Genomic DNA, 14407 nt, shown 5'->3' with positions numbered 1-14407 from the left:
AATGCAAAGTCTGAAATGGTCCAAAATCCAAAACTTTTTGGGTACTATTTTGGCACTCAAAGTTTCAAATTTCAGGGCTGGGCATGGTGACACTTGCTTACAAACCTGGCTAGTCAAAACGCAGACATAGGAAAATCCTGGTTCAAGGCCAGCCAGTGAAAAAAGTTGGTTTTGAGATAGTCAGTCCCTATCTCAAAAACAAGCCTGGGGCTGTAGATGTGGTTCAAGCAGTAGAGTGCCTGCCTAACAAGCACAAAGCCCTGAGTTCAAACTCAGTACCTTCAGAAAACAACAAACCAAAAAACCTTAAAATCTGCGGGCATGGCTCAAGTGGTAGAGCACAAGACTCTGAGTTCAATCCCCAGTACTGCATTTTGAATTTCAGAGTAAGAATGCTTACCCTGTGTAGTCTCTAGTTTACAAAGTAAGAAGTGGGTCTGAATTGGGAGGACTCAACATCTCAGAGAATACAAAACCTCCCTTGTAGGTCGAAATTTAACTGCTTAAGAGACTTGAGGCCTCTATTGGGTGCTGGTTCCCAGACCACTGTACTGGAAGAAATGAGCGGACACGGTCCCACTGGGGCAGAGAGTACTTTTAGCTTTGACATGTCACTACTGCAGTGCCAGGCAGAACAGCTCTGAGAGTCCCTGCAGGATCATAAGGTGTGAGGATGTTTCGTGGGTACAAGGCCAATCTATATAGATGCAGGGATTTGTGCAGTGTTACTACCTTACTGGATGGACTGTGTTCTGGATGCCTTAGTATCAGGACCTGCTCATCAGGCAGAAAATAGTATTTCAGGCTTTGTAGTACTATTTCTAATTTTTATCTAAAGGGAAGGCATGACAAGAAGAAATGCTATGTGCGTTCTGGAAGATTCAGCAGAAGGTGAAAAGGAAGGGTTACCCATCCATGAGAGACCCCATGTCATGTGAATTTCAAATTAGGCTGAGCTCATCTACAATGGCTGCCTTTAACCAATGCTGAAAAAGAAGTAAGCAAAGATGCTCTTTTAAATAGTTGAGTGACCTGCCAGGAAATGTCTTCCAGAGCTTGGTGTGAGATACAGGATTAGAACATTAAAATAATGAAAAATTCTAAAATTTGTTCCCTTGACCTAAAAGCTATGTTGTCATCTTCTCAGGATTAATCTTTGACACACACAACACATGCACACATATAAATACACACTCACAAGTACACACATTCCTAAGAAGGCTAAAGTAGGTTATCTCCCCTTCATTTCCATAGTTCCCAAGTGAGGGTTTGAACCAGATGCCTCTAATGTGCCTCTGATCTTCACAAATTCAGTGATTCCCAACCAAAAGTGAGAGGTCAATTCATTCCCATTGTTCAGGCTTATGGATGATGTCTGCCTTCCCCAATACCTCCCACCCAGTGCACCCCTTCATGCTTTAAATCCCACACGCTGGGTAGTACCTACATCATGAGCACCTGAGTCCACAAAATGAGACTGAGCTGAATCATGTATCTTCTTTTTAAGTCTTTATTTTCCACCTTCATCCCTTTGTCCCACCAGTGAAAATTGTGACCATCCTGAAGCTGCATTCAGAGTTGCACAGGTCAGCTGGCAGAAAGTTGTGACCCTTGGGCCTCTGAGCAGGACCCTAAACTGTGGATCCTGGCAGGAAGGGCCACCTCTAAGCTCCCATGGTAGCTACGCCTTCAAGAACAGTTGCATTCATTGTCTTTTTGGTTTTTTTTTTTTTTTTGCTTTAATAATAAAAAAGGAAAACCAAATCTTTCTATAATTTATAAGCTATTTTTTTTGCTATCTACATTATATAAAATATAGACTCTGTTTACTTTAGATCACACATCTTTTCCCCTTGATAAATAACTTTAAAATATTTAGTATACATGCCTTGACTTTTTATATGTAAGTTTGGTTTTATACATATACATACATATATACTTATGTTTGTAAAACACAATAAATATATACTTGATAATGACAACCCAATCGATGCAGTTTGGTTAAAGAAACCATCACACAGACATACACACACACACACACACACACACACACACACACACACACATAAAATAAATGAAATACTGTAAAAGCACCAGGCAGCAAACAGAAAGCCATAGTTGCTAGAAACTTCTTCCTCCCTGGGCAAGGCACAGGGCAGAATAAAGGATGGGCCAGGCCATGAGCCTTTGTTTCTTAACCTGTGATAGACTCAGCATCACAATTGTAAGGAGAAACCATGGGCTTATTTGATAACTTAGCCTTCGTGGTGACTGCAGAGGGCAGCAGAGAGCTAGATGGGGTCCGGGAGACACAGTGACATCATGCATGACTCCATGGCACTGTGTTCTCCCTGCTACCCCTGTACAGGAGTGCTTTGATTGCTGCATGAAACATCAACCATTGCATATAGCATGTTCTTATTTCTCTATCCACTGCTGCTGTAAATGAAAAGCAGATTGACAAGTATTTAGTAAGTGCAATGCTTCAGGAGCCTGAAGGACAGCAGTCCTGTTGGTAATCCTCTCGAGGGCTCCAGCAAGTAAGGACTGCAATGCAGGGGAGAAAAAGGCCCGCAGGCTATCTTCCACTCACATATGGCATCGGCTTCACAGCCAGATTTTATAACAGGTCCACTGAGCCCCTTGCATGCCTCTGAAGCCCCAGCCCATCTGGATTGTCCCCAGAAACTCAGCTCTGTGCATCTGCCAGTTCCTCTGCCCAGGGTGGGCAGGCAGGGATGCCTGCCCCTTGCCAGTGAAGACTCAGGAAGCATACTACAAAGTCTCACGATTTTTCTTTCAATGCCCTCCTCCATTTCCTAAAAAGGAATTGAAATGTGGGTTTCTGATAGTTGACTTTATTTTTCCAACAAGCTCCCCAGTATTGTGGCTTCTACCCTGTAAACTCCAAGGCTTTAATGGCCAAGCAAAGTAAGCATTGAGTGGAGCAAGATTCCTAAGCTACTCAGAGCCTCAATTTATACCAGCCAGAGGATGGGAAGGTCATGGACCTCGGCAAATCCCAAATGTAGAAATCCGAGTTTATGTCTCCCATCCTTGCCAAGTAGAATACAAATTAGAGATAATTGTTTATAGTCACAATTGAAGAATTTAAACAGTTAGCTTTTAAGTACATTCAAGACATAATTGAGTTCATAAAGAAACAAACATTTACTTGCCACAGCTCAGGGAATTTAATCCAATTTGGTTTGAGTTCTAATTCCAACTTCTCTGCCAACTAGCCAGAGGCACTCAGACCACTCATTTCTCCACGTGGGTGCCCTGAAGGTGCTGTGTGAGGCAGCATAAGAGAGTCAGGAAATTGGGCTTCTCATCCTGGCTCTACCACTATAGAAGCGTGGGGACCTTGGCCATCATTTTCCCTCTCTGGGATGTAATATAAAAGGACTGAATATAATAGGCTCTGAAGTCCCTTCACATACATTTGGATTTACTTTCTCCCAGGATGTCATTAGCAAAGTTGTTTTCCTCCTGTGTCCACCAGAATAAAAGAACAGATCAGAAACCCAATTTGTAATCACAGGTCAAATTCAATAGTTGTTAACTACGAGATAGGATGAAGCACAAAAGAGAGTAGTAACAGTACAAATGCACAGCTAAATATATCTGAGTCGCAAACAAATGAACCTTAACAGCCCCACTCCCTGAGAAGAGATACCTTCCTGTGTTACACTCAAGCCCCTGAGAGCAAAATCCAAGGCTATCTAATACTTGGCCAACAATGTTTTGAAAATCCCAAACTCTAAGAGTGGTTGAGTCACCTACAGTCAAAAATCAACTTAAGTCCATTTGAAAAGAAGCTGAGTGATATTTCTGTTTGGGAAGGGGAAGAAAAATTGATTACTTCTATTTGCGACTCTAATAACCTTCTGGCAAACATCAAATGTGGAGAGCGTGTCAGAGCGCCCCCTATAGGCTAGGTAGGGAGCACTTTCTCTACCAGGCAAGAGCAGGAACAAATTGTGGTTTAGAGAAGAAAGGTTTTGGATTTGAGTGAGCCCACCTTTGCTTACTAGTTGTATGCCTTTGGGCAAATTATTTGCTCGTGTATAAAAAGGGAATGATAATACCCAATACTATATATGGATTGAATGGGATAATGTAATAATATACTTAAAATACTCTACACCCAATGGTTAAGTCTTGGAGTCAGCCATGACTGCCCCTACTGTACAGATAACATGTGACACAGTGGTATTTGCTGCCAGGTAGGCTAATGTGTATTAGAGGTACCCCACAATGTAATTTTCTCATTGGGAGAAGTCAGAGAAACTGACAGTGGTCACAGATTCTTTCACAGACTCCAAACTTTCTCAATAAGCCCAAAGGCATCCCCAAACTCTTGTGGATAACCAGAAAGAACTCTAACCTAATTCCTCTCTGAGAACTGGAACTTTAAGACTTTTCCAGAAAACCAGAGTCATCCACACAATGGTGAGAACAAGACAGGCAAAGGGGAACTGAACCAGAAGATTCCAACATGTCACTTCTATTACGTCAGGACCTTGAAACATGTTAAAGCAGAAAGGACCTAGATTATTGCTGGGATTTAGTCCTAGGTCAAAGTCAGCAGGTGTGACCCAGTACCCTGAAGGTGCTGTGCTGAAACAAAGTCCCTCTGCAGGATGTGACTAAAGGCTTGAGATCTGGGCCCACATTGTTGCTTCTACCAGTAATTTGCACATGGTCAGCCAAGGGCAGAAGGCGTAGAAAAGAAGTCTCTTAATCCCATTTGCTATCATCTTTATATTTTAAAAAATGATCTACCTAGGTGTTTTTCTTCCTCTTGTTCCTACATCTACCTAGTACATGCATTTCAATAGATAAAATTTGAGTACACATACTAAGTTTTCATGCTGCTTTTACAGAATATGTAATCTTTCTATATCCCACAGCTTCAAATGAGAATTTTTGTTTTAGTCTCTGAATATTTATCACAGAGGTCAGAGGCCTTTGGAAAGAAAAAAGTCTCTCTAGTGTCATTGTTAAGTACAACACCAAAATTGAACCCCCAAGGATTGATTATAAATGCCTTAGGAAAAAAAAATCCCCATGGACTCATCTAATTTTCTTTCCCTTCATTCTTAAACCACAGCCTTCCAGGATAGTCAGGAAAAATTCTTCTCAGTTTCCACAAAAACTACTTCCACAGAAGGTAATTGAAGGGAATAGGCATCCAAAACAGCCCGAAATATGGTCTTTTGCTCAAGCTAGTACTGGTAAACTTTTGCTCAACAAATTTCCACTTTGAACTGCTGTTGCAAATCTGGAATGCTAACTGTGAGGTATGTCAACACTCAGGGACCATAATGGGACATGGCGTGTTTCAGCTGATTAACTCTATCAGTTTGCATTAAGGCCCCAGGGAAATAGCATGATTCCATCAAGTCCATACCTACTCCCTTGTACTAGGAAATGACCACCATTCCTGGTGTTGGAACACATCCATGGCTGCACCTGTGGGTAGCCAGAGCCTTGACTAGAATTGACCCAAGGGAGGAGAATGGAGGATGCACCTGATTGGACTGTTTGGGAGATCGCTTAAATTCTCTTCCACTTCTATTGCCAGTTATTTGAAAAGTTTAAACCTGAGTTGCAAGCCAAAGACACCTGTTTGACTTCAGGAAGTGAGAACAAAACAATGAAGACTTAATCCAACCTCACAAATGTTTTGGGGGAGAGAGAGGGGTAGCAAAGATAACAAAAAGACAATTCCCCATTTTCAAAATGTACTTGACCTTTCTTTCAAGACCAGACCTGAATTTTGAAAAATGGTTTTGGTGACATTTGACAATAGCAAGCATTTACAAATGTACATGTGTCATATGTGGCTAGCTGTTTCCTTTTGGCACTGCCCACTTTAAGCTTACAGTTGGCCATCTTTAATGAGAGCTCTGTACATAGAGGGTAAAAGACAAGAGAGACAGGAGAGCAAGTAAAAGCATCTTTATGCTTTGTGTAACATTAGCCTTCTCTGCCCTCCATGTAATCTCTCCAAGGTCTCTAAACTCCCATTTTAGCAACACTGAAAATTATGTTCCTTGTTATCCTTATGATTTTGCTTAATACTTATTCAAAAGTTTCCAGGTGTCAGAATCCTGAAAGCCAAGGCCAAAGCTAAGGAAAAGAACTTCAAAGGACTCTGATTGTGAATGAAGGCCTGCCTCCCTTTTAAATTCACAAAGCTGGCTGAAGTTCCTGACACCTTCCCAGCTTGGTAGGAGAGATGGGTGTTAGAGGCCAAAGCCAGGGAATATGCTCATTTTCCCTTCTGTTTGGGAGTTCAGACTGCATCTCCCAGGCCAGAGCTGTCCCCAGTCCTCGAGGGCAAGCAGAAGCTTGCAGTGAAGCCCACACTGGGCATGACGTTCTTGGCATTGTCTGAACCCAGGGTAGGGTTCCTTACCACATGGTATTGTTACTAAGTAACAAACCCCTGTCCTGCATGTTCCACCCTCACTGGAAAGAATCCTAAAGTGGCTCCTTGAAGGACAGTTTATTCTCTGCCTCATCTGTTTCAGTGTGCTCCTTTGCTTCTTTCAGCTCAAGGGAGCCCTGCTCTCTGCTTGCCATTTTTGATGCTCCCTAAGGCCCCAGGTGAAGGGCTAGGAGCCAGTTCAACACACTCTAAGGCTTCCTAGGAGGAAGATTAACCCAGGAAGCTGTACCCTCTGCTACTAAGTACTTTTCCTTCAGATGCTTTGAGTAGAAAAGTGGCTTCCTAGAATTTGAACTTTCTCACTAGTCATACACACCCTCCGCCTCTCCCTAGACTAACAAGCTTATGTGGACATGTGCTAAAAGTGCCTTCTCCAGCCAGTGGCAGAGTTGGGGGGAGCCTGGCTCCCACTGACCTTGCCATCTGACAGTGCCTTGACCTTGCAGTGCCATTTGGCTTGCAAAGAAGGCCAAGGTGTGTGGGTGGATGAGGTAGGGAGGGAAGCAGCTCCTCCTTGCTTCTCACAGTAGAGGCCACTAAACCTCCTCACTCTCATGCAGTACCCCGCAGGGACCTGCTCCAGGCTGGCTCAGCCCACCAGCGTGCTTGAGTGGGGTCCCCTACCTGGGCTGGGGTCCCCATGCCTTCCCCCTCTCTGGGTCTCACATAGAAGGCCTAAGTCCCCCAAGTCCCTTATCTGGGCTGGGGTTTACTTTCTCATGTACCTTTTATTCATTCAGTCTCTCCCCCATTCCTAGTGGCCCCCTTTCTGGACCCCATGCAGAAGGCCTAAGTCCCTGGGGTTTTCAGTCCCCTCTAACAGTAGAGGGACATTCTGCTCCTGCGCATGGCCTCACTGATCAGGTAGGCAGGACTCAGCTCTGGCTCCTCTGTCATGATGACAATGTTCTGCCACTCGCCTGTCTGACTGGACCTCTTGATGGTGTCCACCACGCAAAGCGCATACAGGCAGTCATCAAACGTGGCGGCCATGGTGAGCGGCCGCCCGTCCCATGTGCGCCGGTCATCCTGATCCTGGAAAGCCTGGCGTACAGCCTGCATCATCTTCATGGTGCCACGCAGATAGGGTGAGGGGATGTCACTGAAGGCCTTCTCGGGCAGCAGGGAGTTGCTCACAGGCGTGGTGTCCTGCAGCAGCAGCTCCTGCTCCAGGGCGCTGTTGCGCTGCCCATACAGGTCAGTGCCTACTGCCAGCAGGCGCCCAGCTGAGCCCACCACAGTCACGTCCTGCTTGAACTCTCCGGGCACGTTGAAGTTCAGAGTGACTGTGCAGCACACCCCGCCCTCCAGCACCATCTGGAAGGTGCAGAAGTCATCGCTGGTGATCTGGCGGATGCCTTTGATGTGGTCCGTCTGCTTGACAAAGGTCTTGAGCAGACCGTGAACCTTGATGGCCTTCTGGCCGGTAAGGAAGGTGAGCAGGTCGATGATGTAGGTACCCACCGAGTGCAGGCCACCACCGCCCATCAGGTCGTCGCAGCTCCAGTTGTACTTCTTGCCCAGCAGGCTGCCGCTGTGCACCTGCACCTCACACACCAGCAGCTCGCCCACGTAGCCCTCCTCGATGAGCTGCTTCATGCGCACGAAGGCGGGCAGGAAGCGCAGCACATTGCCCATGATGCTCATGAGCTTGGGGTAGTAGTGCGCGGCGGACATCATGCGGAATGCGTCCAGCGGAGTGGCCGTCCGGTCGCAGATGACATTCTTGCCAATGCCTGCGGGCAGGAGCAACAACAGCCGGTCAGCAAGCTGCGTGAAGGGACGGTATGGGGCGGTGTGGCCGCCAGAGCGAGAACCACACCTGAGCGGATAACCAGAGGTCAGTTTTTTAAAACCTTCTCCCAACACCTTATATTTACATAGAAATACATCCCCAGGTTTCAATAGTCTTTAAATAAGCAAGGTGAATTTCCTAATTTTAATATTAAGCCATTTGCATTGATTTAAATAGTAAGGCTTACTTTAATATTTATTTAGCCTGGGGGTGGGGGGCCCAGTGGCTCACACCTGTAATTCTAGGTACTGAGATCAGGAGGATCGCAGTTGAGAGTCGAGCTGGGGCAAATACTTCACAGGACCCCCATCTCCAAAATAACCAGAAAAAATTGACTGGGGGTGTGGGTCAAGCAGTAGAGCCTACTTTGCAAGTGCAAAGCCCCGAGTTCAAACCGTAGTCCCACCAAAAAAAAAAAAAAAACCCATATATCTGTATCTGTATCTAATAGATCTCCTATATTTTTATAAGTAATATTTTTAAATAATTTGCAGATACGTAAATAAAACACTTTATGAATGTATAACAATTTATAAGCAAATATATAGTGCTTATAAAAAGTAAAAATATTTTAGAATATTTACATAACAATATAAGTTGGTTTTTATTAAAGTATACATCTTTATATAAAATTATATATGAAACGTCTTATATGTAAAATGTAATTTTTACTAAAACCATATTATTAAAAATACCCTCCACAGAACAAAGAATAGTATCTAGATAGAACCACAATCCTAGCCAGGTGGATCTGATTAAGTGTGAGGAAGCATTTCTTCTTCTTCTTTTTTTTTTTAATAATTCTTTCCTCCTTTATTTATTTATCCAGTGGACTTGGGCTTTGAACTCAGGTCCTTGTACTTGGTGGGTAGGTGCTCTACCAATTGAGCCACTCCCCCAGCAAGGAAGCATTTCTTAATGATACTCTTTGAAGGTCCAAGCTTTTGGCTCACTCTCTTCCCCCTCCCCCTCCTGCCCACCCTAGGATTATATTTGGTGTGTTGCTGTGTTTGTTTTGTATTTTGAATTAGGGCTGGCAGTGGTTAACAGGTGTGTCTGTTTAATGTTTTTTCTCTTCCCATAAAGAGAAAGTATTCATTACATCAGAAGGGTGGGCAGTATATCTGGTTCCTCCCCCACCCTATTCTGCCTCAGGGTAGGATTTGTTGCTTTTGACTAGTGGAGCTCAGGCCAAATAAAAATTAGTCTCCTGTGATGTCTGTAATGGGTGTATAAATTACAGGGAGCCACAAGTTGCCTTTCTGAGGCCTTTATAGACTAAGTGCTTCTGGGTCTGGGATAAACAAAGGATCAAAGGGAAGGAGAGTGATAGAGATGAGAAAGGGATTTGTTCTGCAGAACCAAGAGTCAGGGGAGGGGAAAAACACCTCAGCTGGATCTGGAGAAGCAGCCAACTGAATTAAAAAAAAAAAATCGCATAGATTTGCTAGCAAGCTAGATAAGACATACACTGGATGAACTGAGTCAAGGTCACTGAGATCCAGTCATGTTAAACATACACCCCCAAATGAAGACCTGGGCACTCCAGCCACAGAAGAGACCCCAAGGGAAGTGGGGTGGGGTGATGAGAGGTACACCCCAGTCCCACTTGTGCAGACTGGGCATTTGATTGACAGTATCTATGAAGTCATGTAACGTTGAGCTTAGATGGGGTTTTGTAGATGTCTGACAAGTGGTGGCTTCAGGACAAGGCTGCATTCTCCCGTTAGAAAAGAGCTAGCCAAAGAGTAGGAGTGATGGGTGTAAGATGGGGAAAGCAATACAACTGATAGCCAGCCATCGACTGCCATGTGCACATCTTCTTTCTGTCCTGAGCCAAGGCCTGTAGCCTTCAGAATGAACATGTCCCCTTGCTTTTTCCACACTGGCAGAGCTGGGCTGGCCGTCCCCATGAAACACAGGTGCAGGGAGAAGCCCTCTGAATTCCTAGCAACCAGGTGAGGACTGAGGCAACGCTGGTTTGTACCACCAAAAGTGCCATGGATCTGTGTGACAGAGTGTTCTGACAATAAGGATTTGAAGACAGCAGACCCTTGTTGCCAGGTATAGACTTAGATGTAAAAGGATTGGTCAGCCACTGCAGAGGCAGGAGACAATCTGCCTCACACCTGTGGGTCATAGGCTCTAGCCTCTGCTACACCCTACTTCAAAGTATCTGGGAACCAGGACACCTGACAGCCATCTCCTTAGTGAACTATAAGAAAAGCTTTTTTTTTTAATCTATTATGAAACTATAGAATAATAAAAAGAGAAAAGAGTTAGTAGAAGAGGGATGCACACCTCCCACCCCCACCACAACAATCAGTGAATGGGTAATTCTTGGCAGCTCTATAGATGAAAATGCAAGATGAGTGAATGCTACTCCATCCTGAAACCCACGCAGGGTCCCCATGAAGACAGACACCTCTTCCTTTGGCTACTTAGGTGGTTCCACGCTATCCAGAAAGTTCCTCGTGGCCTAAAGCTAGAGCTTAGAATTCCTGAAGTCTTTCCTAGGAACAGCGAGTGTCCTGCACAAGGCAGGAACCCAGCAAGCACTGTCACCTGGCCCCACCTCCCTGCTTGCAGTGTCTTGTAAACATCCATGCTTTACACATAGGTCTTGGAACTCCTTAACATACAACAACCTCAAATATCAGAAGTTTCTAGGGATCTGTCATAATGAAATAATCTCACATGTAAGAACAGCTTCATGCCCAAAGGTGTTTCTTACTGCCTTGGTATTAAAGCAAAAACCTGGGAAGGAATGACAAAAATGCCCAGCAATACAAGAGTGGGTAAGAAAACTGGAGTGCAGACAGGGAAGATGGTGCCTGGGAAAACTGTGCACGGCAAGCAGGTGAATGATGAAGTAATGGTTTATGAAGAGCGGAATTCATGGACACATTAGGATCTCAACTCTCTTTACAGAGAAAAGAAAAACTCTGCAAGGCAATACCTCAAAACCTTTTTAGTGACTAACTCTGATTACTAGGTTTATGACTGGTTTCTTTTTTTCTTTCCTTTTGGCATTACCGGTGTTTGAACTTCTAGCCTAGTGCTTGCTAGTTAAGGGCTCTGTCACTTTATCCACACCCCCAGGCCTTTTGCTTTTGATTCGTTTTGAGATAAGGTCTTGTGTTTATACCCAAGCCAGCCTGGACTGCAATCGTATTTATGCTTCTTACCTAGCTGGGATGACAGCCATGCATCACCACACCCAGCTTTCATTGGTTGACATGGGGTCTCACTAATTTTTTGCCCAGGCTGACTTTGAACTGCGATTCTCCCAAATAAGTGGGATTACAGACAGAAGTCACTGCACCTGACTTTTTTTTTTTTTTTTTGCCAGGCTGAGCATTGAACCTAGGGTCTCACACATGCTAAGCAGCTATTTTACCACCAAGCTATACCACCAGCTCCATGATTTTTATTATCTTCACATTTGTGCATAGTTTCTAAGCTTATGATCAGATAAAAAAGGTTTTTTGGTTTTTTTTTTTTTTAACTCAAATGAGACAGGAAGGCCTTTGAAAGCCAGAACTCACAGTGATGGCAAGAAATCCCTCTGCAGTGTGCCCCGGAGAGCAGGTGACCCTGACATTTGTAAGGTTCAGAAGAACAAGCTATGTTGCTCGTTTTCGTGATCCAAGTGCTCGGCCTCTTTCGGAGGGAAATAGCACTGACTGCCCTGTTCTCCCCTTGCTCACCTGGGTGGCAGTGTGTGCTCGCTCTCCTTCCTGGATGGACAACTCTACAGAAAGGACAGTAGGGCCATGCCTAGTGCCCTGTATCTCCATGACATACAGAGCATACCACCAGACACACACACTTGGGTTTCAGGCTTGCATCCTCTCATCGCAAAAAGCAGTGCCCTTGTTCTATGGCAGAAGATGATTCTCATCTTAAGATCAAAACCTCTGGGACTCGAAACATGTCTCAGGAAATGAAGTGTAGAGAATCACAGAGAGGCACGTGTTAACAGATGACTTCCATTTCACTCCAAACACACAGTGTTAAATGGAACACGGGTGAAATGTGCTCTGTTCTGCCAAGTCCCGAACATTTCCCAGCTAAGGGAGTTTTAGCATAGCACTCCAGGGATCATGGATAGGGAGCACCGAGCCAGCTTTCTGGGCATGCTGAGGCTGTAATGGATGCTAGCTGGCCTGTTGATTCCTCCCAGGAACCAGGAATCATTCATTATTCCACTGCTCCACTGAGCAGCCTTTCCATACCCACAAATGGGTGTCTAGGAAAGTTGTCACATTGGTCCACTTGGTGTAGTGTGGCCTTGGGTGGGTGGCAAGAGAACCCTGTCCCATCTGGGAAGTCTTCATAATCTTCCTCTGCCCAGTCCACTTACCACTTCGCAGAAGGACAGGGAGCTTGAACCAACTATTTTTCAGGACAAGAACCGCTCTTGAGCAACTAAAGAGCTACATGGCCATCAAATGAGAGCTGGACACCTTCCCACCGCCTCATGAAGTTGGGAGCCACATAAGATGGACAAGAAGCTTCTGGAGGCTTCTATGCCAGAAGCTTTTAAATTAATTTCAGGGGCCAGGCACAGAGGTACATGCCTATAATCCCAGGTAGGAGGATCATGGTCACAGTCTGGCCCCTGGAAAAAAAAAAAACCTCAAGACCCCATCTGAAAAAAATAACAAACCAAAAAAAAAAAAAAAAAAAGGCTGAGGGCATGGCTCAAATGGTAGAGTGCCCACCTAGTACGTGCAAGGCCCTGAGTTCACACCCCAGTACCACCAAAAAGAGAATCATTTCAAAAGCAACTTGACTGCTCTCCTGAGGCCCCTCATTGGCAGTGGAAGTTAAGCTTCCTCCAAATCTGACTGTTTTCGTAACTGAGCCCTCATGAGAAGTTAGTCTTAAACATAAGCCCCTAAAGCCACCTTTAAGCAGCTATTCCCACATATCCTCTGAGCTCCATGTTGCAGCAGAGTCCTGGCTCTGTTCTCTTCACCAGCAAGAGACCTGGGCTTTCCTGGGCTCTGATACTTGATGCACATTTTGCCCTCTGCTTCCTGCTGCTCCTCCCCTCCCTCCCAGGGAGTTAGGCAAAGGTTTCCTTGAAACCTCTCAGGAACAATGCTGGCTCTCTACTGTCCCATAGAGCAAATGCCCTCAGCTGCCCTGATCAGGTAGGCTGGTGGCCACCCAGATACCAGAGCTATTCCCTAACAGAAGCACCATGGAAATTCAAAGCTTCCCATCCTGCCAGCACCTTTCCAATCACACACTCCAGTTTCTAATCCTGCCAGAGATCTGGGAGGCCGGTGGCACCTCTCACCTGCTCCTTTGGCTTAGACCATGTGTGTTGACAGCTCCTTATCTTCCGGAAACCACCTTGATCTGGTCTGCCTGGCTGGCAGACTGGCAGAGCCCCCAAAAGACGTCCAATCAGATAGGGCTTTTCTAGTTTTTTCCTCCCATTTGCCGAGGGCAGAGATAAACCTTGCTCTGTATTTCAAGGGGGGAACTCATTATCTTCATTTGTACTGTCTCCTAGGCACTGAGACCACCAAATGAGTGGAAAGACTAGTAGAGGAGAGCAACCAGGAAATGAGAGAGAACATAAAGGAGGGGTTGCCTAACTCAACTGACCATGGAAGAAAGCTCTACTGTAACATTTCAGTTGGGTTCTAAAGCATGTGTAGAAGTTTGCCTATTCAGTGTTCACATATTCAAGTTATCATTTAGACAATGGATGCTGTCTGTTTAGAAAATAGTCTAAAATAAGGGCACTTAATCGTGGATCTGAGAAACCATAAAAAGTATACTGTTTACAAAAATTGTGTGTGGATGTTCTGAGGTGTGGTTTTTTAAGAGACAGTTTTATTAGATTCCTAAAATTATCTTGACTTAAAAAGATCAAGTTGAGGTGGAGTTTAAACTGAATAGCAAAGGCAAGTTAAAGACAAACCCTGGTTTTGCCAGAACCAGGTACTGTGTGTGGACAGATGGGGTTATTTGTAATCTCACCATTCTGCAACCTGAGCTATGTCATTTAGTCAACTTCATTAACTCATGGCAGCTCTGTCTCTTTCCTCTTTCATTTTCCCTTGTCCTAATCTCTTCCCTGCCACAACACCAGCAAGCATGGCTCACCTAATCCACTCTGCCTATAAACT

At 44.8% G+C, this 14407-nt stretch overlaps 1 protein-coding gene across 2 annotated transcripts in view; it reads right to left on the bottom strand.

Moving 5' to 3' along the window:
• Nucleotides 1-1708: 1708 nt before the first annotated feature.
• Nucleotides 1709-14407, bottom strand: part of Gfod1 (Gfo/Idh/MocA-like oxidoreductase domain containing 1) — a 110947-nt gene continuing 98248 nt past the window's right edge. For both annotated transcript variants that reach the window (XM_020162388.2, XM_074082889.1), the window contains exon 2: nt 1709-8196. In XM_020162388.2, coding sequence (XP_020017977.1) covers nt 7277-8196 — 920 coding nt within the window. In that variant the 3' untranslated portion in view covers nt 1709-7276. The remainder of the gene's footprint in view (nt 8197-14407) is intronic.

This window comes from Castor canadensis, chromosome 8, assembly GCF_047511655.1.
Source record: "Castor canadensis chromosome 8, mCasCan1.hap1v2, whole genome shotgun sequence".
In the NCBI taxonomy this organism is placed as follows: Eukaryota; Metazoa; Chordata; class Mammalia; order Rodentia; family Castoridae; genus Castor; species Castor canadensis.
Note: the sequence above shows the minus strand (reverse complement) of the source record. Positions and strands in the feature narration are given on the sequence as shown.